Genomic DNA, 25008 nt, shown 5'->3' with positions numbered 1-25008 from the left:
TTTGGCTACATATGGCCAAGGTCCTGCTCCAAAACCAAGCACACTAGAATGACCTGCTTTGAATGGGAGGCTGCCAACAGTAGGGTAAACGTTTTATACATTAGATTTTTCATGTAAGTTTATACCTTAGACTGCCAGCTGACGTCTATAGGTGTTCTGTGTTTTCACATCCATGTGCCACAGATGTCTAAAATCTTTTAATACAAAACTACTTCTACCTACAGCTGATGTCTATATGCATTTTTGTGTCCCCATATTCCTTTGTACTAAACACCTTTTAGGAGTCTGTGGCAAAGTTGTGGGTCCTTGCCAACTTTCTACTTTACTTGAAATATGCAAATAATTATAAGTTGATGCTGTAATATGTAAATGTTAAAGCAAATCTAAGCAGCTTCAATATGGACCAGTGAACTTTCACTGCAGGATTTCATTAATTCATGTTACAACAGATTTCCATATGCACTATAGTAGAATTCTGTATCATAATTAGCATCATTCCCAGTCATCTCAAATGTATTGTACCTTAATAACAATCCTATTGCCTAATATGGACTTTGGTTCATGTAGATTTTATAAACAAAATACAAACCTAGCTGGCGCTAGGGTGTAGTGTTTTTTTTTTTTTTTAATAAATAAATAAAATAGCTGGCAAAGGTTAATAAAGGCACTTGCTAATGTTGGTGCTGGGCGATGCCAATAGCCAAAATATCAGTATTTCCTTTTCCAATATTCTACCATCAGTTTTTTTCAAAGAAAGTTTTTTTGTCAGGTTTTGAATGTCACCAATATTACTTAGCTTGTTAAGGGGAATAGTGGGAATAAGTCAAATTAATATTTAAAAAAAAAAAAAGTAGTTTTTGAGAATAGATTTTAAAAATGCCAAGAAAACAATATTTTTAAAGTCAGAAAAATGTTTAAAAACCTATTTTCTTTTGCATTTTTAAAATCGACTTGTTTTTACTTATTCCCCTTATTGCCTTTAAAATATATATCAATTTTGGTGATAATAGCATGTATGGGGATTTTGCTATTAATCGTTAATGTTGACATGAAATTATGGTTACATACAGAATTACGATTTTTCCAGAAATTTTGCATCAGGATTTCACAACGTAATTGTAAATTATGATATGACATTACGATTATGCAAAATTTGTGCTCATTGCTAATCGATATCCTATTCCTAAATGAAGCCCTTCTACTACACAATGCCTAACCCTGAAACCCCAGTATAACCCCATATGCCAATGTGAGTTTCTTACTGATGCCCAACCCTAACACCGCCCTTCCCCACCACCCCCATCCCCACCACCCCCACATCTTCCAAAGCAAACCCCTTGCTAAACGGCTAACCCAAATTCCCTCTCCCTGAATATAAATTCTATCCTCCCCTCTACCCTATTCTCTAACATTACCTGTCCTAAAACTACTCCTAACATGATAATGGAACCTGAGGTGAGAGTGATTTGATGACTGCAATATCCATTTCATTTTAAACAATACCAGCTGACTGGCATCCTGCTGATCTTCCTGGCTGCATCCGTGTCTGACTCACACACCTGAAACAAGCGTGTGGCTAATCTAGTCACACTCTAGTCAGAGCACCTGATCTGCATGCTTATTCAGGGTCTATGGCTAGAGGTATTAGAGATGCAAGTTTAGGGAGACAGCAAGGCAACTTGCTTTGTTTAAAAAAGGAACTTAATATGGCAACATCTGTATCCCTCTCATCTGAGGTTCCTTTTAACCTCTATCACCGTGTAAACATGAAATCCAGCATTTGGCTATATAACTGCTGAGCTCCAGGATTCAGCAGAATATCTGTGAGGCTCCCTGCACACTGCATGCAATTCCGATTTTTAACAAATTTTTACTTTCAATTTTAATCGTTAAACGTTTACCGTAATTGTTTTTACTCCATTTTTCTGTTGATTGTATTCAGGGAAAATCGGAATTGCAAATCGGAATCGCAAAACCGATGTGTAGTGTGCAGGGAGCCTAAAACTGATTTTATGATATAGGATAGGAGCACTGAAGAAGTTTTGAATGTGTGCTTGAGGAGAGGTTAGTAGTTAGAAATACACTATACATACAAATTTGCTTAAAGCAAAATATGTCATAGTCAATAGGAAAGAGACGTGATATCTCCCCCATAACACAACCAAGTCAGGATATTTAGGACCATTTTAGCAATGAATTTAAATTATTTACAGGCAGCCCCTTACTTACAAAAGACTCAAGTTTTTTCATACATAGAAACAAAACTGCCTCCATCTACTAAATATACGCAGCTGTTTTTTATTACTTATTTTTGCTGTTACATATTACAGTTTAAAACAGTACATATAGGAGGAATCTACTGAAAAGTGATCAAACTGCAGTGTTTCACTGTTTGATGCAGTGCAATACTATGGGCCATAGATGTATCAATGCTCTAGCCCTTCCCCTGAACGGCTGACATTTTCCTGACATTTTCCATCCTGTCCGATTGATATACAATTTTGGTAAAAGTCTATCAAAAAGTAATCGATCTGGCATTTTGGGGAATTGATTTTCAAGCAGATGAATCAAACGAGAAAATTGATAAGTGTAAGGGAACCATAATAGGCTTCATGAATATTGATATGTCATGCGGTCTATATGTGGGGCTCATAGGGTCAGTCTGTGTACAGCAAGCCCCTCTTTATTATCAAGTTATACTGATTGGCTACGTGCTTTTCTAAAGTTCAATCAGAGGCTGAAGCCTTGCATACACAAAAAAAGAACATCATTCAAATAAATTAAAAGACAGATAATAAAATAACTGGAGCAGAAACTGCCAAATGATACTGAGGGCTCTCGTGCATATAGACCGCTGCCTGATCTTTTGTAACAATGATACTACTAATGTCGTCCTTGATCTTTCCCCCGAGAGGGCATGTGTTCTTACATCACTTCCTGCTGTGTGTGCAGGAACCACCAACATGATTCATGGTTTGATCAGTCTTATCTTTGTAGTATGTATGTGGATCATTTTAACCCCACATAATCTGTACAGGTGACTTGTCCGTTGTCTATCGTTGTTTCCCAATGATGTCCATCTAGCAGGTGTATGCATGTATTATACCTGCCTAATTGCCAGGTAAACTAAAGCACTGATTGGCCAGTCAGATGTCAGAAACATTGGCCACTTAGGCCTAGTGCACACCAGAACGGTTCGGCTGCGGTTTGCGATCCGCTTCCGAGTGCGGATACGCTAGGGTAATGTATTTTAATGGGCTGGTGCACACCAGAGCAGGAGGCGTTTTGCAGAAACGCATACTCCCGGGCTGCTGCAGATTTTGGATTGCGGATGCGTTTCTGCCTCAATGTTAAGTATAGGAAAAATGCAAACCGCTCTGAAAAACGACACTTCAGAGCGGTTTGCCAGGCGTTTTTTTGTTACAGTAGCTGTTCAGTAACCGCTTTACTGTAACAATACATGAAATCTACTACACCAAAAACGCTTCACAAAACCGCAAAATGCTAGCTGAAACGCTACAGAAAAAGAAGAAAAAGCGTTTCAAAATCTGCTAGCATTTTGCGGATGTGCTAGCGTTTTTTGGTGTGCACCAGGCCATAGTGCTTTTCATTACATGTCAACCAGAGGCCTCTAATTGTTTGGGCAGAACTATCAGATTCTGCTTCCTAGTGTATACACTGTGTAAACAAGGCAGAAAAGCTTCTGTTGTGTCCAGGGGGCAGCAGAGAACTTTATGTGCTTTGTTTCATTACGAATTACTTCTGTAGGAGTACATCTGATAATCTGTCCTGCAGTCAGCTATATCCATCAGCTTCAGTGAGGTGCAAATATTCATTTAAAAGACCTCAACGCAGTCTCATAGTATTTTATATTACTTTTTGTTTACTGTGTTTAATGTTTTAGAGGAAACTTTTTTTTTTTTGACAATGCCACTTTAACATACAATCAAACATGAACCAATCAAGAGGCCTCAAAAACCCATCAGATGAGGCCGTCAATCGGATTCAGAAATATAGATTCAATTTGGGGTTAATTCTGTGAAAGAACCAAATGTCCAAGTCAATAGAATGGAAAGAAAAATCATACATGCATACTCCGCTTTAATAGTAAATTTTAAAAATGAATTCAGAAACTCTTTTGCTACTATAAATGAATTTAGAAATTAAGTGATCATAAAAATGTTATTAAAATACTGGTGCATTATACATATTCACAAATCTATGCAAAAGCTCATGCCAATTATATGCATTTTTTTTCCTTTTTATGATTATTACTATTAAAGTGTAGCGTAGCCAGGGATTAGAGTTGTGCTGTGTAATAATGTACCAAAAAAGGTCTGTATTGCCGCATTTGTGTGCCAAGTGAGTTGGTTAATTATGAAACGCTGTTGGTCTTTCTTTTTTTTTCCTGCGGAATATTATCCGTTTGTAACTTGGCTCGGTGCCTGCAAGCTGCCATCTAACTATATACAACTTAAAATCTCTCTGCCTGGCTCATTCTGCTCATTTGTCTCCTACCCCTTGGGCACTGGCTCGCTAAATCTCTCTGGTTTCCAGGTTTCAGCCTCGGGAAGACAGTCCCCTGCAAAGAGCCAGGTGAATGGAAGTCCTTCCAAGTGTCCTCGTTATTTCAAGCTGAAGAACTGGGACACAAATGTCGTACTGAATGACACATTGCACTCAAAGGCTTCTATGGTAAGTTACTATCTGATGGTGCTGGATAATCAGACCTTTCATATCATATGGATCATGCCCATTTCAGTTTCTGAACTACTAGTCATATATACAGTCCTATATAAAACTGTGTGTGGCATTAAATTAATGTGCATTGCAAAGGTTCCATAATACAAAGGAAGGGCATTCAATTTCAAAAACTTAATTATGTATAATGATAGTTGCTAAATTTTCCGTGAAATTTTCCGTAAGTGAAATTTGGCACACTGTAATCACTAGGACAGAGAAGGGCACAAATGGGGAGGGGGGGCATAAAGGGGCATAAAGGGGGACGGGGATAGGGGTGGTACAGAGGGACATGGTGGAGGGAATGGGGGACAGAGGTGACACAGTGGGGGGGGCAGAGGTGGCACAAAGGAGGACACTAAGGGCTCTTTCACATCAGAGCTTGCGTTAGAGAACGCTCAAAGCATACGTTTTGTTGTGTGCGTTTTAATGCGTTTTGATATGCGTTGCACTGCAGTGAGTGTGCGTTTTTAATCCGTTTTCAATGCGTTACAGCACATAGAAAAACGCAGGTAATTTTTTTTTCTTTAAAGTTTTCAACTTTCTACATTGATCCTCTGTTGCATTCTGGGATTGATTGCCTGCGTTAACGGATTAAAAACGCGCATAGTGTGCGTTTTACATTGACTAACATTGTAACGCTTAAAGCTAGCATCGGCCGAAAAACTGCGCCTGGGTGCAGTGTAACGCAACGCACAAAAAGGCTGCGTTACATGTGAAAGCTAAAATGAAAGTCCATGGACTTTCATTTCATCTTGGGTAACGCAAACTTTACCCTTTTGCGTTGAAACGCAGAAAATCTGCCCTAATGTGAAAGAGCCCTAAAGGCACAGGAGCAGAGGTGACACAGATGGAGACACTAGAGGTACAGGGGACAGAGATGGCTCAGTGTTCCAACTTAAGAACTGATTTTATGTTAATAATGAACTTATAGTCCATATCTCATTTGTTAACTGGGGACTACCTATATACAGGTAATATTCTGATAATTTCTACTCAAAATCCAAGAAAAAAAATATGATGGTTAATTCTTCTCAATGGCAATCTTTTAAAACTCAAATGTTTGTCACTGCATTGAATGGTCATTATAATTAGGGTTTCAATATGAAAAAAAATCCTGCCGATGGTCTGTAATCAGAAAATGCAACAAACCTAATTAAAATGCATGTTCTGCATTTTAATGTGAATCTAAATTAATAGGATCCTTAGTACCTGACAGATTGAATTAATTTGTCATTCAGATACTGCCAGTGATGGAATCTGAAATAAAACCATGTTGTCAATACCTACCAATCACTGTTGACATTATTTCTTATGCAGGAAAACCCGGTTATCGCTTTTATTCATTGTGGCTTTTGAATATGATATATTGTGCTGCCATGATCTGCAAATAAAAAAAAATCAGGCTACATTTTAAAATTTCAGTGTAAACTGTAACAGTAGGGTGCTTTTAGAAATGACTCTGACTTTTTAGCTAATGAAAATGTTTGGCATTCATGATTGTTACAGCCAGCTAGAGAAGGCAGAATTCCCCAGCCAGGAAGTCAAAACATAGATAAGCTGAGACTGAGAAAGGAAGTTTAAGAATCACATGTTAATGCCATTTTATATTGCAGAGATAAAATAATCAATACATTCACTATAAGGAGAGAAATTAAGTTAATAATAAAAATTAGTGTCGAAAATGGGGTGTTGTTGTTGTAGTTATTATTGTTATTATTATATATTATTACATATTATTATACAAGTTTTAAAGGACCTCTGCCACGAAAATCTTAAAATGTAAAATATATGTACACATATACAAATAAGAAGTATGTTTCTTCCAGAGTAAAATGAGCCATAAACGACTTTTCTCCTATGTTGCTATCACTTACAGTAGGTAGTAAAAATCTGACATAGGTTTTGGACTAGCCCAGCTCCTCATGGGGGGTTCACAGGGATTTCTTTAGTTTCAAAAGGCACTTAGTGAATGGCAGTTGCTCCGTCCAACTGCCAAAAAAGTGTACAGTGAGCAGGAAGGCTGGCCAGCATCTTTGTATAAGTCTTTTTCAGGGAGTGTCTTTATAAAGAACTAGCTGATTGCCCGGCGTTGCCCGGGTATGTATTTGGCTGGTGTCCACCCACCTCCACCCACTTTTTCTAACCCTAACACAATTGACTCCACCTACTTCTATGAATATTAATCCCAGTCACCCAGTAACCAACTGTACAAAGTTTGAGAACTCTGCCATTAACAGTGTAAAAATGGTTGCAGTTTACAATTTCCCAGAAAAATCTGTTTTTGACTCCACACACTTTTTTTATAACCTTGACACACAGGGCTTGATTCACAAAGCCGTGCTAACTGGTTAGCACGGGTGTGCTAAACAGTTAGCACGTGAAGTGCCATTCGCGGACTTTTGCGCGCGCAAAGTGCTGCGATTCACGCGATTGCGGACTTTTGCGCGTGCAAATTGCCGCGATTCGCGCACAAAAGCCTGCGATCGTGTACTTTGCGTGCGTAAAAGTCCGCAAACGGCACTTCACGTGCTAACTGTTTAGCACGCCCGTGCTAAACAGTTAGCACGGCTTTGTGAATCAAGCCCACAGTCACTCAATGACCACTTTTGTGAGCTTTTGGGTTCCTGGCATCAAAATTGTGTGAATGTAAGCAGTTTATCCAGAAAAGCAAATCTGATTGGCTGTTTGTGGCTCCGCCCCTTTAGGGAATTTGAACCCCAGTCACTTAATGACTGACTGTAGCACTTTTGAGGCCTCTGCCCTTAACATTGTAAGAATGACAGCAGTTTCAATATTCCCCTTGAAAATCAATAGGTGAATTTTGATTGGCTCTTGTAGGCTCCACCTACTTTTCCGAATATTAATTCAAGTCACCCAGTGACCAACTGTCATGTTTGAGAACCGTGCCATTAACAGTGTAAGAATAGCTGCAATTTATATTTTCCCATGTAAAAAGTTAGTAGTTTTTGGCTCTGCCCACTATTTCTAACCTTGACATACAGTCACTTAATGACCAAGTTTATGAGCTGTGGGGTAGTGTTGGGCGAACACCTGGATGTTCGGGTTCGGGCCGAACAGGCCGAACATGGGCCAGATGTTCGGCATGTTCGGCCCGAACGCCGAACTCAATGGAAGTCAATGGGACCCCCGAACATGGGGGCCCTATGGGGTCGCAGGCATAAGGGGGGAGCATGCCCCGGTCGCGGGGGGGGTCAGAAATTCCCCCCACCCCCTCCGCTAGCGCTCCCCCCTCTGCCCGCTTCCCCATAAAAAAAGTTATAGTACCTGGTGCCTGGTGGCTGGCAGTGGAGTGAGGAGGAGGAGTCCGAGTAGCAGAGTGGCGTTGAGGCCGGGCAGCGGGCGGTTCAGCGCTAGTACCCTTGTAGTACTTCCGCCCTTTCTCTGACCTCACGTCCTCTGCATACGAGGGTACGCATCACGCGTACCCTCGTATGCGTCATCACGCAGAGGACGTGAGGTCAGAGAAAGGGTGGAAGTACCACAAGGTACTAGCGCTGAACCGCCCGAACCGCCCGCTGCCCGGCCTCAACGCCACTCTGCTACTCGGACTCCTCCTCCTCCTCCTCACTCCACTGCCAGCCACCAGGCACCAGGTACTATAACTTTTTTTATGGGGAAGCGGGCAGAGGGGGGAGCGCTAGCGGAGGGGGTGGGGGGAATTTCCGACCCCCCCCCGCGACCGGGGCATGCTCCCCCCTTATGCCTGCGACCCCATAGGGGCCCTGTTCGGCCATGTTCGGGCATGCATTCAACAGTTCGGGCGAACCCCGAACAGTTTGGCCGAACACCACCAGGTGTTCGGCCGAACTCGAACATCACCCGAACAGGGTGATGTTCTGCAGAACCCGAACAGTGGCGAACACTGTTCGCCCAACACTACTGTGGGGTCCTTGGCATCAATAAGCTGCATTTTACCATTGAAATTAAACAAATCTGATTGGCTGTTTTTGTCTCCCTTTTCAGAATTTAAACCCCAGTCTCCCAGTGACTGACTGTACCAGATTTGAGGCCTCTGCCATTAAGAGTGTATGAAGGGCAGCAATGTAAATATTCCCCTTGAAAATCAATAGGTGAATTTTGATTGGCTGCTGTAGGCTCCACCCACTTTCCTGAATAATAGTTCCAGTCACCCAGTGGCAAATTGTGTCAAGTTTGGGAACCTTGCCATGTGAAAAATTCAGTTGTTGGCGCCGCACACTTTTTCTAACCTTGCTTGACATACAGTCACTCAATTATCAAGTTTATCAGCTTTGGGGTCCTTGGTATCAATACTTTGTATATTCCCATTGAAATATAAACAAATCTGATTGGCTGTTTGTGGCTCCGCTCCCTTTCTGAATTTGAACCCTAATCACCCAGTGACCAACTGTACCAGGTTTGAGGCATCTGCTATTAACAGTATAAGAATGGTAGCAGCTTAAATATTCCCTTTGAAATGCGAAAGGTGAATTTTTATTAGCTGTTGTAGGCTCCACCTACCTTCCAAAATCTTTATCCCAGTCACCCAGTGACCAACTGTGCAAAGTTTGAGAACCCTGCCATTAACAGTGTAAGAACGGCTGCAGTTTTTATATTTTCCCAGTAAAATTTGTTTTTGGCTCCGCCCACTTTTTGTAACCTTGACACACAGTCACTCAATGACCAAGTTTGTGAGCGTTCAGGTTCCTGGCATCAACAATGTGTGAATGGAAGCAGTTTATATACCAAGAAAGTCTGATTGGCTGTTTGTGGCCCCGCCCCTTTAGTGAATTTGGACCCCAGTCACCCAATGACTGACTGTAGCAAGTTTGAAGCCTCTGGCATTAACAGTGTAAGAATGGCAGCAGTTTTAATATTCTCCTTGAAAATCAATAGGTGACTTTTGATTGGCTGTTGTAGGCTCCACCCACTTTACTGAATATTAATCTCAATAACCCAGTGACCAAGTTTGCCAAGTTTGAAAATCCTGCGAGTAACAGTGTAGGAATGGCTGCAGTTTACATTTTTCCATTTAAAATGAATGTCTGAAATTTTAATTGGCTGTTTTATGCTCCGCCCACTTTTCCTGAATGTGTAACCTCGGTCACCAAGTGACCAACTGCGCCAAGTGTGGGGACTCTGGCTCAATTACTGTGAGCTTTACCTTTACCATTTTTTCCATTCACTTGAATGGGTGGAATCTGATTGGCTGTTTGTAGCTCCACCTAGTAAGGGATCACACACACACACACACACACACACACACGCACACACACACGCACACACACACACACACACACACACACACACACACACACACACACACACACACACACACACACACACACGTCATTTTACTCAGGAGGAAATGTACTTCTTATTTGTATGTGTTTTAAATTTTAGGATTTTCGCGACAGTTCCTCTTTAATGGTAAAGTCGGTAAGCAAAAGTTTGACACCCATTTAGTGATGAAATTATGAACTCTGCCAGCAAGAAAATATTTTATCGCATTAAATTGTAAAATGGCTACTTGTCCATAAAAGAAAATATAAAATTTGTAACAGAAAATGTATTTTATATCATTGAATTATTAAGATACAGGGGCGTAGGAATAGGCCCTGCAGCCCCTACGCCCGCGGGGGGGCCCGGCCCCCCCCCTGGGGCCCGCTCGGGGCCGTTTTGTGGGTGCTGGAGGGGTGGCAGCATGAGGGGAAAGCCTTGCCCACAGTCGGCGGGGAGAGGGGTAGTTCCCCCCTCTCCCTCACCTCGGGGCTCTCCCCTCTGCGCTCCCCTCCAGCTCGTAAGTGTCTGTGGGGCTGTGGTGGGCAGCGAGCGGCGGGCAGATACATACCTGCTTCCGTGCGTTCCATCGGAGACTTCTCCCTCTAGCGGCTGACGTCACTTCCGGAAGTGACGTCAGCCGCTAGAAGGAGAAGTCTCCGATGGAACGCACGGAAGCAGGTATGTATCTGCCCGCCGCTCGCTGCCCACCACAGCCCCACAGACACTTACGAGCTGGAGGGGAGCGCAGAGGGGAGAGCCCCGAGGTGAGGGAGAGGGGGGAACTACCCCTCTCCCCGCCGACTGTGGGCAAGGCTTTCCCCTCATGCTGCCACCCCTCCAGCACCCACAAAACGGCCGCGAGCGGGCCCCGGGGGGGGGGGGGGGGGGCCCGCTCAGAAAATCTGCAGGGGGGCCCGGTGGGGCCTAGTTACGCCCCTGTTAAGATACACCTATTTTATTCAGTTATAGCTACATATTTACTTCTGTAGTAATGTAGTACTTATGTACTTTTGTATTTTTGTACAGAAGATGCTTTAAGGAAAGATGACCTTTTAAAAGAGGCACATTCCAAACAAATTAGAGAGACATTATCATAAGCACATCATGAATCCTAGATATGGTGGGGAATTCCATATTGTGAGTCTAAATAGTGTATGACGTTATTCTAATCAAACGGGTCAAGACACAAAGTGCTAATTAATGGACGTCAAATCATTACAAAAGACATCAGTGTGCAGAGTGTAAAATATCAAATGCCAGGATTTTTTAAATTAATTTCATGTTGCTAAATCTTATTGTGCATATTAAATGGTAGAGATGGCCCGAACAGTTCCCGGTGAACTTCCGTGGTTCGCGTTCGCGGAGAACCGCAAACTTTTCCGGAAGTTCAATTTGCCCCCATAGTGCATCATTAGGGTCAACTTTGACCCTCTACATCACAGTCAGCAGGCACATTTTAGCCAATCAGGCTTCTCCTAGAGCCCCCCCCCCGCCCTTATAAAAGGCAGGCAGCGTCAGGCATTGGACTCACTCGTGTGCCTGCAGTAATTAGAGAAGGGAGAGCTGCTGCAGACTCTCATAGGGAAAGCTTAGTTAAGCTCTTGTAGGCTTGTTAGCTTGCTCCTTGCTGATTCTTATTGCTAAAAAAAAGCACCCCTCAACAGCTCTTTTGAGAGCTAATCTTGTTCTTGTGATCTATTTTTTTTTTTTTTTTTTTTTTTTTTTCTTCGTGTGGCCCACTTGCATTATATACAGCCCAGTCAGTCAGTCGTAGCTGGCCTTTGGCCCCTTGGTGGTAACTGTGCCAGGTGCAGATTTGTAATACCCATCACTGCATAGAACTACCTGTTGTTCACAATGCACCCACCTACCTACGTGAGCAGCGGCCGCTATAATAACTTTTCTGGTGCGTGTACATGCCTGCCTAATTTTTCTGGCTGCACTGCAGCTGCAACAACACAAAAGGCATGTACATGTGTCAATGCCCCTTCGTGATCGTTATTTTGCCGCGGTGAAGGGGCTTGCGTATCACAATGAAGCAATGACTGCCGGCTATATGAGTGTTTTGGGCCGGGGCACACCCAAGATAAGGTCGTTGCTTCATTGTGGACAGACCAAATTTGATCAGCTGGACAGTCACTGTTGTTCTATCATTGAGCTACCACAGCCCGGCGACCATATGGGCTTGAAAACCGCCATGGCCTGCACTCTCGCCATGGTGCGCACCAGTCCAGCACGGCCATCACTACACAAACAGCTGTTTGCGGTGCGTTACACAGTGAGTTTGGTCTGTCAGTGTGAAGCAGTACTCTAATTACACTCCCTGATTGATGTATGCACATGCAAGATGTTTTAAAGCACTTTAGGCCTGCAATTTAGCGCTCAGTGTGATTTTTGCTCTTAAAACGCTGCGTTGCATCAAATCCAGATTTTTCCCCAGGACTTTTGGCATGTATCCCACTCATCCATGCAAAAACTCAGATGTTAGATATCTAAAAAAATATCTTTTCCGTCACTTTTCTGGCCAGCATAAGTATTTCTAGTTTTCAAAGTTTGCCTCCCTATTGAAGTCTATTGCGGTTCGCGAAAGTTCGCGCGAACCAAACTTTCGTGGAAGTTCGCGTTTGCAAACCGAAAATCAGAGGTTCGGGCCATCTCTATTAAATGGTTGTTACGGAGGCAAAGCATAATCTGACAGCAAATGAACATGTAGTTCAGCTCGGACAACAGTGCTTGTTTGGTTAGATGGAGAGCCCAGGGAGAGCAAAGCAGGGGACCTCACACTGTGGACAATAGTAATTGTCCTGTAAATTCCATATCAGATTGATACCTGTTCATTGGTTATAGTTACTCTTACATCATATGGTCTTTTTAATAGATTGTAGGTTGGATTTGATAATTTGATAAAACATTAAATGTAGTTAATATCTACAAAATATCAAGGCCTGCTTGATTAATGTTCAACAGCTTCCTATTTCAAACAGCAGACTGATTTTTATCCAATCAAGTAGGCAACAGCATGGGAGGGAGTGAAAGCAATCGGTGTCGGACTGGGAGGTGGAAAAACTGAGGAAATCCACTTGCTGGCCAAGCAGTAGAAACCATGTGTTATCACTCCCAATAGAAAACTGTAGAAGTCTTCACTGTGAGCAGCAACACATAACTGCTGCTTGGCCAGCAAGTGGATTTCCTCAGCCTTTCCACCTCCCAGTCCAACACTGGAAGCAATGCACAATCTATGGCTGCATTAGCTTTGTACTCAGGGCCGGGCCGAGGCAGAGGCTGGAGAGGCTCCAGCCTCAGGGTGCAGTGTAGGAGGGGGTGCACAATTCATTCAGCTGTCATTCCCAGTTGTGTTTGAAGCAGAAAGAAATAAGAAAAGGGGATACATGACAGTGACTGCAAGACAGATAACTGAAGATTAAGGTGTTGGGGAGGTTGTGGGCCCTGGGGCACCTATTAGTCTAATAGCAATCAGTGTGTGACGGCTGGGGTGGGAGGGATGGAGGGGCGCACTTTGGCATCTCAGCCTTGGGTGCTGAAGGACCTTGTCCCGGCTCTTGTACTAGATTCACCAGTGCAAAGCTAATAACGGCAGTCATGCAATTTAAAATTAGATCAAATTCCTTTTTATAATCCGATCAAATTGCTTCCATAATCAACTCTACAGTGGTCCAAGATGGTAAGAATGTAAATCAAGTAGATATTGGCCATATTGATTGTTTACCTCACCTAATGTATGGCATCATAAGTTGGATCTGGACACAGACGTTTCTAATGACATTAATGGGAAGCCTGTTGAAGCTGTAAGTCTCGCAGTTTGAGTGATATTGGCACAGCCCTTCTTGCACTGGGCTCTTACCTGTGCATAAGCCAGAGGATATCATAGGTGTGAATGCCTGCACATCCACTACCTAAAGAGCAGGTTTTATTTACAGCTTGCAGATAAAAAAACACAATATTATAAGACTAAAACTTTTAGGTAGAAAATTCAGTATAGCATGAACATTTACGATTATCACATCAACCACGGATTTAAATAATGGCTGTAACGATCGGTGTCAGCAAGAACAGATTTTCTGATTATTGGTGATCTGCAGTATCACCAGTAATACAGATGTTATACCTGATTATGTGGTGATCTGCAGAATCACCAATAATGCAAGTATAACAAGACACAGGACACCCAGGTGTAAGATAAGTGTTTGGTGCAACAGTAAATATAGATAGAGATACCCACTATTCCAGAGGAGCTGGTGAAGGAGTTATCTCTAAAGAACACTGTAAACAGTACTCCAGCAGGCTGGAGACACAGAGGAGTTAGTGACAGGTTCACCCGAGGAGCGGGTGAAGCACAGTAAGACAATGTATACTGATCTCTCGTGGAGCAAGTGATCCAGACTGTACTGCAGCCGGTGATCACCTGAGGGGCAGGAGATCCTAGGCAGTACCGTCGAAGCTAGTCACCTGAGGAGCAGGTAATTCAGACTATACTGCAGCTATCTACCTGAGGAGCAGGTGATTATTAAACTGAGAATCCCTCACCAGAACTATGCTCACTGGTGAGTGCAAAAGAGTCAAACAAGCAGGTTTGGCAACACACGGACAGATACAGTACAAAGGCAGAAGACTGAATCAGAGTGAGGTATAAGCTAAGTCGCCAACTAGATCAGATAGGCAAAGGCACAGAATCAAAAGACAGAAGAGTAGTCAAGGCTAGCAGAGGGTCATAACAAATAATACAATTCAGTTAGCACTTTAAGCTATCAATAGAATCTGGCTAAGTGTGGATCTCCAGCTCCTGCTGGTTCTAGCACACTTTCGGATCTGACTAAGGGTCTGAGTGCTAACACGTAGCATATGCAACAGCAGACAAGGAACGACTGACAGGCATGCTGTATATATACTGGGAGAGCTCCTTAGCGCCGCCCCAGTCACTCAATCTGGATCAGTGTTGGAGTCAGCTGACCGGCTGATCAGCTAACTCCCCTTCTGCTTGCATAAAGCTCCTGTCTGTGCGCGCGCGTAGATCTCAGTCTGTGCGACTGAGGGACCAGGCAAAGTTCCATCATGTAACAGCGCGGCGGAGGCCGTTGGCTGAGACGCGGGGACAGCTGCCATGTCGCTCAGCGCTGGGACAGCCTCCCCCGCGTTCACCATAGTCCCAGGCACAACTCCATCATGTACCCGCGCGGCGGAAACCGCCGGCTGCGACGCGGAGATAGCCGCCATGCTGCTCCCTGTTGCGGCGGCATCTCTGCTATGCTTTACAATGGCTCATTGAAATTGTACACCGATCAGCTAAAACATTAAAACCAACAGTCTAATATTGTGTTGCTTTCTTTGTGAAACTAAAACCCGATTCATCAAGGCATGGACTCCACAAGCTTTCTAAAAGCATTCTGTGGTATTTGGCATTAAGAGTTCAGTGGGATATCTTGAGTCATGTAAGCTGTGAAACGAGGCTTCTATGAATTGGACTTTTAACTTACTGCAGTCTGCAAAAATCTTTAGGTAGGTAGTATGTGTTAATGCAACATCGCGATCTGAAAGAGAACAAGATACATTAGACCAGGCTACTTTCCTCCATTGCCCCATGGTCTTGTGCTAATGCTTACATACCCACTGTACACCCCCTTGGTAGTGGACAAGGGCCAGCATGGGTGCTATGATGTGCTATCTACTGACACCTTTCTCTCAGGCTAACATATTTTTCAGCACTTTGTCCTAATTTGGCTTTTCTTTGGGGTTGGACTGAATGGGTAGACCTTTGCTTCCCACACTAATCAATGAACCTAGGATAACCTTGAGCATGACCAGTTGTCCTTCCTTGGACCACTTTTAGTAAATCTTATTTATTGCATACTGGGAATGCCCCACAAGACCTGCCATATTGGAGTTGCACTGACTCGCTCATCTAGCCATCATGATTTGGTCCTTGTCAACGTTGGAGAGATCCTTACACCTATTTGTATGTTTCCACACACCACCTTCAAGAACTGACTGTTCACTTGCCTGATGTCTTACCCCTTGAAACGAGTCATTCCAATCATGTAATCAGTGCTGTTTATTTAATCTGTTAATGTTGGGGCTAATCTGTGTCTTGAATAGGCAAAAGCAACCAGGTCGCAGGAAGCGTGTAACGGACATAAGAAGCCTTACATGTTATTGGGTAGAATCCCTTTCATGGAAGATTGCCAGAAACAAGTAATATACTGTATGTACTATTGGTAAATATAGACAATCGGTCCACTGGTCCAGTTCTCTCCTTTGTTTGGAAAGCCAGGGATGGGTAATGCTCGGCCATTATACAATTAGAGTATTTCATAGTAATTGTTTAATAGCCAAGTTAGTTCTGTATATAAGTTTGTCTATTTGGAGATTTCCTACCACACAAAATACACAACATACAGTAAGTTTTCATTATTCCTTTTATGTATTATTCTGTGACCCTTTGTAGACCAAGAACTAGCTAATTACAGGCTCATGGCACTAGTTGACCTTATATATTAACCATTCATATTTGTGTTTTAGCCTACACCGTGTACACCTCAAATGTGTATGGGGGCTATCATGACGCCATCGCAGTATGTCCGAAAGCCCGATGATGATCTTCGCACTAAAGAGCAGCTTCTTCCCCTTGCCAAGGAATTTATTGACCAGTACTACACGTCTATCAAAAGGTAAGGCATTTTAACAAAATCTACTTTTTATATTAAAACAGAAAGAAGCAGGCGGTTGGCACTACAGCGATTGCGACAAAGACTACTCAGTTAAAAGGACATGCAGTGTGCACTGGAGGATTTTATACACCTCTTCTCTAGAACCTCTTCAGCGTGCTCAAGCTAGGAACATCAAACAGCAAGCAAGTAAGAAGAGCAGGAAAGATGGCACTGCTGCAAGTGTTCAATTTATTGTAGCATACATAAAGTGCAGGCGTGCAACATCTTGCAAAATGGCATAAAAAGTCATCGACCTACCCTTATGAGAGGAGGCGTGGGTGGTGGTGGGTGCTGGGCAATGATGCCTGACGGCCGTTTCGCGCTGGGATAGCGCTTCTACGGAGGCAGCCTGCATACAAGCGCTATCCCAGCGCGAAACGGCCGTCAGGCATCATTGCCCAGCACCCACTACCACCCACGCCTCCTCTCACAAGGGTATGTCGATGACTTTTTTTTGCCATTTTTCAAGATGTTGCACGCCTGCACTTTATGTATGCTACAATAAATTGAACACTTGCAGCAGTGCCAGCTTTCCTGCTCTTCTTACTTGCTTGCTATTTTTTATATTGTCAGAATTTTTTTATCCTGAATATATTTATATTCACAGTACTCCGTTGCATTACGCACATGTTATAATAAGTGTGAACTGCAATGGAGACTGGACATAGACATACAATGCCTGCATGCAGCGAGTTAGAATAGCGTGGTAAGTTACTGTGAACAGACCCATAGAACTGTATGGGCAGTGAGTCGACATGCAGAATTATTTTGCAATGCAACTGAACACTGGGAACTAGCCCTTAGGCCTAGTTCACAGTGCTCAGTTGCCTTGCAGTAAATATCTGCATATGAACTCGCTGTCCATACCATTCAATGTACCTGTACACAGTACTGCGTTGTAACTGATCATGTTATTCTAACTCTCTGCATGCATGCTTTGTATTAAAGTCTATGTCCAGTCTCCATTGCAGTTCACATTTTAACCCATGCATTATGCAACTGACAACTGTGAACCTGGTCTCAATAACCTATATTCTTTAAAGTTCCTCTTGTGAATGAAACAAACTAAACCTCTCTTGCAGAGAAATGTCTCAGTGTGTGTGTGTAAATGCCATCATAGCAGTCATCCAGACACTATGGGGCCAGTGATGTTTAGCCACTTGAGCCTATCTTGACGAATATGTTCGTCCAGATAGGCTGTGCTGCTGCCAGTGTGCGGTGCGCTCTCGCCGCCCGCCATTAGCCCCCCCTGATCAATGAATGGGAATATAATTCCCAATCATCGATCTAAGTCCCCCGCAGAAAAACCGACTGTCTCTTATCAGAGACTGCAGTCTTTCTGCCAAAAAAAAAGTTCCCCGTCCTCATTCTATTTCCTGGAAGCGTCATTGTACGCTTCCAGGACTTTTTTTGACTGTGGCCATCTTGTGGCCAAATAGTAAACTACACCCACATGCATTTTTTTTTATAAATAAATGCATTAAATTACATTTAAAAATTAGCTGTTTACTTGACCACACCAAAAATTACCCAAATAAAATTTTTAATTACAAAAAAAAAAAAATTACAATAAAAAATAAAAATAAATATTTACCTAAGGGTGAACTTTTTAAATATGCATGTCAAGAGAGTATGTTAATATAATTTTTTTTTAATTTATAGGCTTGTAAATAGAGATGGACGCAAATTGAAAAAAATGCACCTTTATTTCCAAATAAAATATTGGCGCCATAAATTGTGATAGGGTAATTCATAATTTAAACGGTGTAATAACCTGGGACAAATGGGCAAATAATATACATGGGTTTTAATGATGATAGCATGTATTAATTTAAAACTATAATGGCCAAAAACTTTTTTTCCATTTCTTTCTTAATCTTCCTTAAAATGGATTTAGAATAAAATAATTCTTAGCAAAATGTACCCTCCAAAGAAAGCCTAATTAGTGGTGGAAAAAAACAAGATATAGATCAGTGTGATAAGTAGTGATAAAGTTATTGGCGAATGAATGGGAGGTGAAAGTTGCTCGGATGCATAAAGTTAACAACCCTTTGAGCTGAAGTCATTAGCATATATGTATAACCCTATATCCCATCAGTCACTTACCCTCAACCTTATTTCATCAATGTTCTTCTTTTAGGATGGTCAGCCTGGGCTGGTTGTGGAAACAAGTACAAAGGCAAAATGTTGGGCAAAATGGATGCATTTAAAGAAATTAGACACACAGAAGCATAGCTTAAAAGGGAAATAAAAACTCGAGATGCTAGCATAATATTGCCCCTGTTTAACTCTCTAGCAAGGCCACATCTGGAATATGGAATTCAGTTCTGGGCACCACATTACAAAAAAGATATTGAAACTGCACCTGCTCTAAAACTGTAAAGATAGCAGTTTTAGAGCAGGTGCAGAGACGAGCTACAAAATTGATACGTGGGATGGAAGGTCTCGCTTACCAAGAAAGGTTAGATAAACTGGGTTTATTTAGTCTAGAGAAAAGACGCCTTAGAGGAGATCTAATTAACATGTATAAATACATCAGAGGACAATATAATAGCTTGGCGGATGAGCTTTTTGTCCCTAGGCCTTCTCAAAGGACTAGAGGACATGATCTGCTCATGGAGGAAAAACGTTTTTAGCCATTTATTTAGGAAAGGGTTCTTTACAGTAAGAGTGATTAAGATGTGGAATGCATTGCCACAGGAAGTCGTTATGGCAAACTCTATACCTGCATTTAAAGGGGGCTTAGATGCTTTCCTTGCGTTGAAAGACATCCATGGCTACAATTACTAGGTTATGCCTAATGATGTTGATCCAGGAATTTTATCTGATTGCCATCTGGAGTCGGGAAGGAATTTTTCCCTTTTGGGGCTAATTAGACCATGCCTGGTGGGGGTTTTTTCGCCTTCCTCTGGATCAACAGGGATATGTGGGGGATAGGCTGGAGTTGTACTTTGTTCTCTGGTTGAACTCGATGGACGTATGTCTTTTTTCAACCAAAATAACTATGTAACTATGTATAGCTATCAATCTACAGATCTGTATGTGGTATGCACCAATGGGGGACAAAACAAAAATATCAGCGTAGTGACGTGCCAAGACTCAAATCACCTGTGCACTTTCAGGTGACTAGTAAAGTCCAGTTTCCAAAGGAGTCGGCACCGTCTTAGTAAAATAGCTCTTTATTCCATATTAAAGGTTAAAATAGAACAGCATGATGTATAGCAGGACAGCGACAGCTCCGCTGTTTCGGGTCATCCACCCTTTTTCAAGCTGTATGAGCACAACATCCACACTGAACATCAAGGAATCACTGTTTAAATAGTAAATGAAAAGAATCAGGTGACCAGCTGCGAACCAATCAGAGCCCTGCAGCCTCCAGCGGACCTGATGGAAAACTCCATCTGGTAACATGCAAATGCAGACTACGGAAGTCCCCACCCAGTGGGAGGTAACACTAACTTGCCCATTAGCATATGTAAACAGCGGCACACTCACCGCTGTAATAGCTGTAACATGGCAGGCCATGCGGACATCCCAGCCATCTCCCTCCGTATATACCGCGTCACATATATGCCGCGTCGTATATACGGAGGGAGATGGCTGGGATGTCCGCATGGCCTGCCATGTTACAGCTATTACAGCGGTGAGTGTGGCGCTGTTTACATATGCTAATGGGCAAGTTAGTGTTACCTCCCACTGGGTGGGGACTTCCGTAGTCTGCATTTGCATGTTACCAGATGGAGTTTTCCATCAGGTCCGCTGGAGGCTGCAGGGCTCTGATTGGTTCGCAGCTGGTCACCTGATTCTTTTCATTTACTATTTAAACAGTGATTCCTTGATGTTCAGTGTGGATGTTGTGCTCATACAGCTTGAAAAAGGGTGGATGACCCGAAACAGTGGAGCTGTCGCTGTCCTGCTATACATCATGATGTTCTATTTTAACCTTTAATATGGAATAAAGAGCTATTTTACTAAGACGATGCCGACTCCTTTGGAAACTAGCTATCAATCTATACTTGGCTTTCATGAAAGTCAAATGATTATATTTAAATAGATCTGTTTTTTTTCTTTTAGATTCAGCTCGAAGGCCCACTTAGACAGACTAGAAGAAGTAAGACAGGAAATTGAAACCACTGACACCTATCAGCTTCGAGATACTGAGCTTTCATATGGAGCCAAGCACGCTTGGCGCAATGCAGCTCGCTGCGTGGGAAGAATCCAGTGGTCCAAACTACAGGTGAGAGACGGGAAAAAAGTCACCCACTTCATGGGTCACCCACTTCCGCTCCTGTTTTGAATATTTGTATATAACAGTTGAAGACATGGAAACCATTTTTTTAACTAGCTTTAGATAGAATAATGAAGGATTGGGGATTAGAACTTCTATCAGCTTCTTATGGTTGTCTGTGTCAACACTAAAAAAAATTCCATCCAGTTTCTAGGAGGAAAAGTGAGAGGTATTCCCAACTGTTATAACAATCACCAGAAGAAAATAAAACATAATAAAACCCGTAGCAGGTGAATATGTGTAACATAACTTATTTGTTGAGGGCAACAACTCTTGTGGCTTATTGACTATGCCTCTGAGGTTACAAAAAGGCCAGCAGTTAACAAGGGGCAGGAGTGCTTGCAATCCTGTCAGCTTGGTGACTGGGCATGTAACTATACAGATGGAGAAGTGCTCCCACAAGAAGATACTAAGGAATTACAGTAGCAGGCCAGGTCCAGGAACAGATGCAGGTTTGGCAGTGGGACAGATACTCAGGCAGGCAACGTTTGGCAATAGATCGGGTTCTCTGACAGGCTTGAGGGTAGGCAACAAATCGGGCTTGCACACAGGCAGGGTTCACCATCAAAGTGGTTACTTGCACTTAGCAGAAGTTGGCAACAAATCGGTATGTCAGGTGGGCCAGGATAATCATCAGAAATAACAAGAGGCGTGCAATGCATCACATGCTCACACACAGGCAACCACAAAGCCTGGTCCATGTTTCTAAAACCCTACATTGATTAAGAGGCGAGCGCAGGTTGGGAAGGAGTCTTCAGAATAAACAATGCAGTCCACCTTCCTCACAGGTGGCACCCTGCCAAGCTCTGATAGGTCAGTCAGCTCTGGCCAACTAGCACCTTTGTTTACACCATAGCTTTGGTTATTTCTGGATATAGAAGGATACTGACAGGTCAGTCAGAATTGCTTAGGGATGGTTTTAATGGATGGACTACTGCGTATTGACCCTAACCTTCTGCAGTTAGTCAGTCAGTGGTCCACAGATTTGAAAATCTTGATGACTTCATGGGATGAGCAGAATGTATCTGCAGTGATTGCTTTCATTTGGTCTTACCATACTTTTCCAATATAGATTTTACAGCACACTGGCTCACATTTTGCAAATACAGTTGGAAAACAGTTCTGTAAAACCAATATCTGAATGTTTATTGAGAGTAATGCATTGTATGAAAATAATTCAATGCAATTCAAGGGTACACAGTCATGTTTCTTTCTTGAATTATTATCAGGTCTTTGATGCTCGAGACTGCACCACAGCCCATGGAATGTACAATTATATCTGCAACCACATCAAATATGCCACCAACAAAGGCAACCTCAGGCAAGAACCTTCACAGAAGACAACAGATTACATCCATTGTTAATGTTTAAGCATAGCATGTGCATGTGTGTATTTACATCAGACTATTCTAGAATCTGTGTTATTTCTTCACAGATCAGCAATCACGATCTTCCCCCAACGGACTGATGCCAAACATGATTTCAGGGTGTGGAATACTCAGCTCATTCGTTATGCAGGATACAAACAACCTGATGGCTCTGTGCTAGGTGACCCCGCTAATGTCGAATTGACTGAGGTATCGCTTCCCAATCACACTGTTAGGAACTATAAACATAGCTTTTTCCATTCATTGACATCTTACAGGACAATTATGAAAAATTGTAACATTCAACATACATACATATACAATTTACATTACTCCCAGAGTGAAATTAACTATACATTTATTTTTTCCTATATTGCTGTTACTCACATTAGGTAGAAAAAAACGGACACTACTGACAGATTTTGAGCTACACAATAGAAAACAAAAAAAAAAAAAAACTTAAGGTGGCCATACATCAGCCGACCAACCAATGGACCATCCAATTCGATTATTATAATCGAATTGGATAAAAATTGGTGCTGCCAAGCACAAGCCCGACCGCCAAAGCGACCAATTTTGGGAAGGAAATTGGCCGCATGGTTGATAACGCATGATGTCGGGCTGAAGTTGGTTGGTCCGGTGCGCAGCGGTAGATTTGCAAACGAGCAACGAGACGATGAAATCCCCGCCGGTGCCACTGCAATGTATAAATGTATGTAGTGTGTGCATTTATATATTACCTGTACAGTGTCAGCCTCTACACGGTTTCCGTCCATCTCGCCGGCGGTGCATTGCATCTGACGACAGACGCTATGCGCCGCTAGCGTGTATGCGGCTGATACCCGGTGAGATGGACGGACACTGTGTGGAAGCTGCTACAGGACAGGTAATGTATAAATGCACACACTACATACATTTATACATTTTGGGGACACCGGCAGGGCGGACGCGGCGGGCTCAGTCGATTCCCTGATGATTTCATGCTGAAATCGGACGAAAATCGGCCTGTAGTGTATGGGCAGATTCGACCAAGAGACAAATTATTGTCAGCCTCTCACTTTAGGTTCCTTTTAAGGAGAGACAAATGGGTAATGAAACAGCTTAGAGACAACACTGGCTACCTTGTTAGTTTGTTAAAAAAGAGACAGGTCAATTCTCAGTGCTTTATCAAAGTCTGTGCACTTTTTTCATGAGAGCCCAAAAATATTGAAAATAAAATCATTATACGTAGTGATACAGCAATATTCTGGTTATTACATCTGTTCACAGATTTGTATTCAGCAAGGCTGGAAGGCTCCACGAGGCCGTTTTGATGTCCTCCCTCTTGTTCTCCAAGCAGATGGCAATGATCCTGAGCTTTTTGAGATCCCTCCAGAATTAATCATTGAGGTGCCAATACGACATCCAAAGTAAGATACCTGACCTTGAATACAGATTAATACAGTGACTTACTAACGTGATAATGTGGATAATTAGCGATATACCCATAAAAAAAAAAATCTGATTACTGGATGCTACGTCTACAAGTTGGATATGTACAGTACCAATACATACTATTGTGGTAGAAAATGCGTAGCTAAAACAAGATGCAATAGATGGAGGGCCCGACCTTACTTTCTTTGAAATAAAAGGTATAGATCCACTAGGTAATACAATGAGTAAACTGTAGTTAAGGTGGCAGTGAGGTCTTTGACATCAAGTGCTAAATAAATAAAAAATGAATCAATGCATTTAGAATAACTAGTTCAGATAACCATATTTTTCGGACAATAAGACACACTTTTTCCCCCAAAAAGTGTAGGGGGAAAAGTCTGTGTGTCTTATGGTCCGAAGGTACTGATGTCAACAGGGGCTTTTCTGTCCCCAGTGTCTGTCCCAAATGTCTCAATTGTCCCTCGGTGCCTCTCTTGTCCCCATGTCCGCCACTGCCCTTTTGTCCCTGTGTCCGGACCCCAATAGGTGACATTCTTACCAAGGCAGGCTTTGAGTCCCATGAATTCTGCTGCAGGATTTCCATCCTTGTACCCGAAGCAGCTCCAACTTACCAGGACTTGCTTCTATGCAGGGGTGCTGCGGGGAAAACGTCCAATCACCACCGCCTGCTGTTGTGACAGGACCCGACGGTTCCGTTGGTGGGACCAGAGCTCCATCATTGGTCAATCACTGATCTCAAGCAAGGCTGGAAGGATGGAACCCTTGCATTGGCTCCACTGGGCAGTTTGTTGCGAGACTCAAAGCCTTCCTTGGTAAGTATGTCACCTACTGGGGGCTGGACACAGGGGTAAGAGGCACCGTGGGGACACAGGAGGACAAAAGACACCAGGGGACACAGGGACAAAAGAGACACTGGGGGACAGGGAGGACATAAGACAAAAGAGGCAAGGAGAGACATAAGAAGAAGAGGCACTGGGGACACGGAGGATACTGGGGGACACCAAGGATGCAGAGGGACAGAAGAGGCTCAGGGGGACAGGCACAGGGGGACAAAAGAGGAATGGAAGGACACAAGGGGACAGAGTAGAACACGGAAACAGAGGAAGACACAGGAGGGACAGATAAGGACACAAGGAAATAACCCCCTTATTGATTGAGAGGAGACGATCCACAAGACGCCCCTGCATCACGG

The 25008-nt window shown here is 42.9% G+C and overlaps 1 protein-coding gene and 1 long non-coding RNA gene across 12 annotated transcripts in view; one reads left to right on the top strand and one right to left on the bottom strand.

The window, feature by feature from the left end:
- NOS1 (nitric oxide synthase 1) overlaps nt 1–25008 on the top strand; it is a 459584-nt gene that overhangs the window by 365476 nt on the left and 69100 nt on the right. For all 9 annotated transcript variants that reach the window (XM_068246073.1, XM_068246087.1, XM_068246067.1 and 6 more), the window contains 6 exons: nt 4558–4695; nt 16540–16688; nt 20802–20964; nt 22245–22336; nt 22451–22592; nt 23652–23791. In XM_068246073.1, the coding sequence (XP_068102174.1) occupies nt 4558–4695; nt 16540–16688; nt 20802–20964; nt 22245–22336; nt 22451–22592; nt 23652–23791 (824 nt within the window). The remainder of the gene's footprint in view (nt 1–4557; nt 4696–16539; nt 16689–20801; nt 20965–22244; nt 22337–22450; nt 22593–23651; nt 23792–25008) is intronic.
- Nucleotides 23532–25008, bottom strand: part of LOC137525194 (uncharacterized) — a 51253-nt gene continuing 49776 nt past the window's right edge. For all 3 annotated transcript variants that reach the window (XR_011022890.1, XR_011022887.1, XR_011022889.1), the window contains one exon: nt 23532–23805. This is a non-coding gene — a long non-coding RNA (uncharacterized lncRNA). The remainder of the gene's footprint in view (nt 23806–25008) is intronic.

The sequence above is a fragment of the Hyperolius riggenbachi genome, chromosome 1 (assembly GCF_040937935.1).
Source record: "Hyperolius riggenbachi isolate aHypRig1 chromosome 1, aHypRig1.pri, whole genome shotgun sequence".
Lineage (NCBI taxonomy): Eukaryota > Metazoa > Chordata > Amphibia > Anura > Hyperoliidae > Hyperolius > Hyperolius riggenbachi.
Note: the sequence above shows the minus strand (reverse complement) of the source record. Positions and strands in the feature narration are given on the sequence as shown.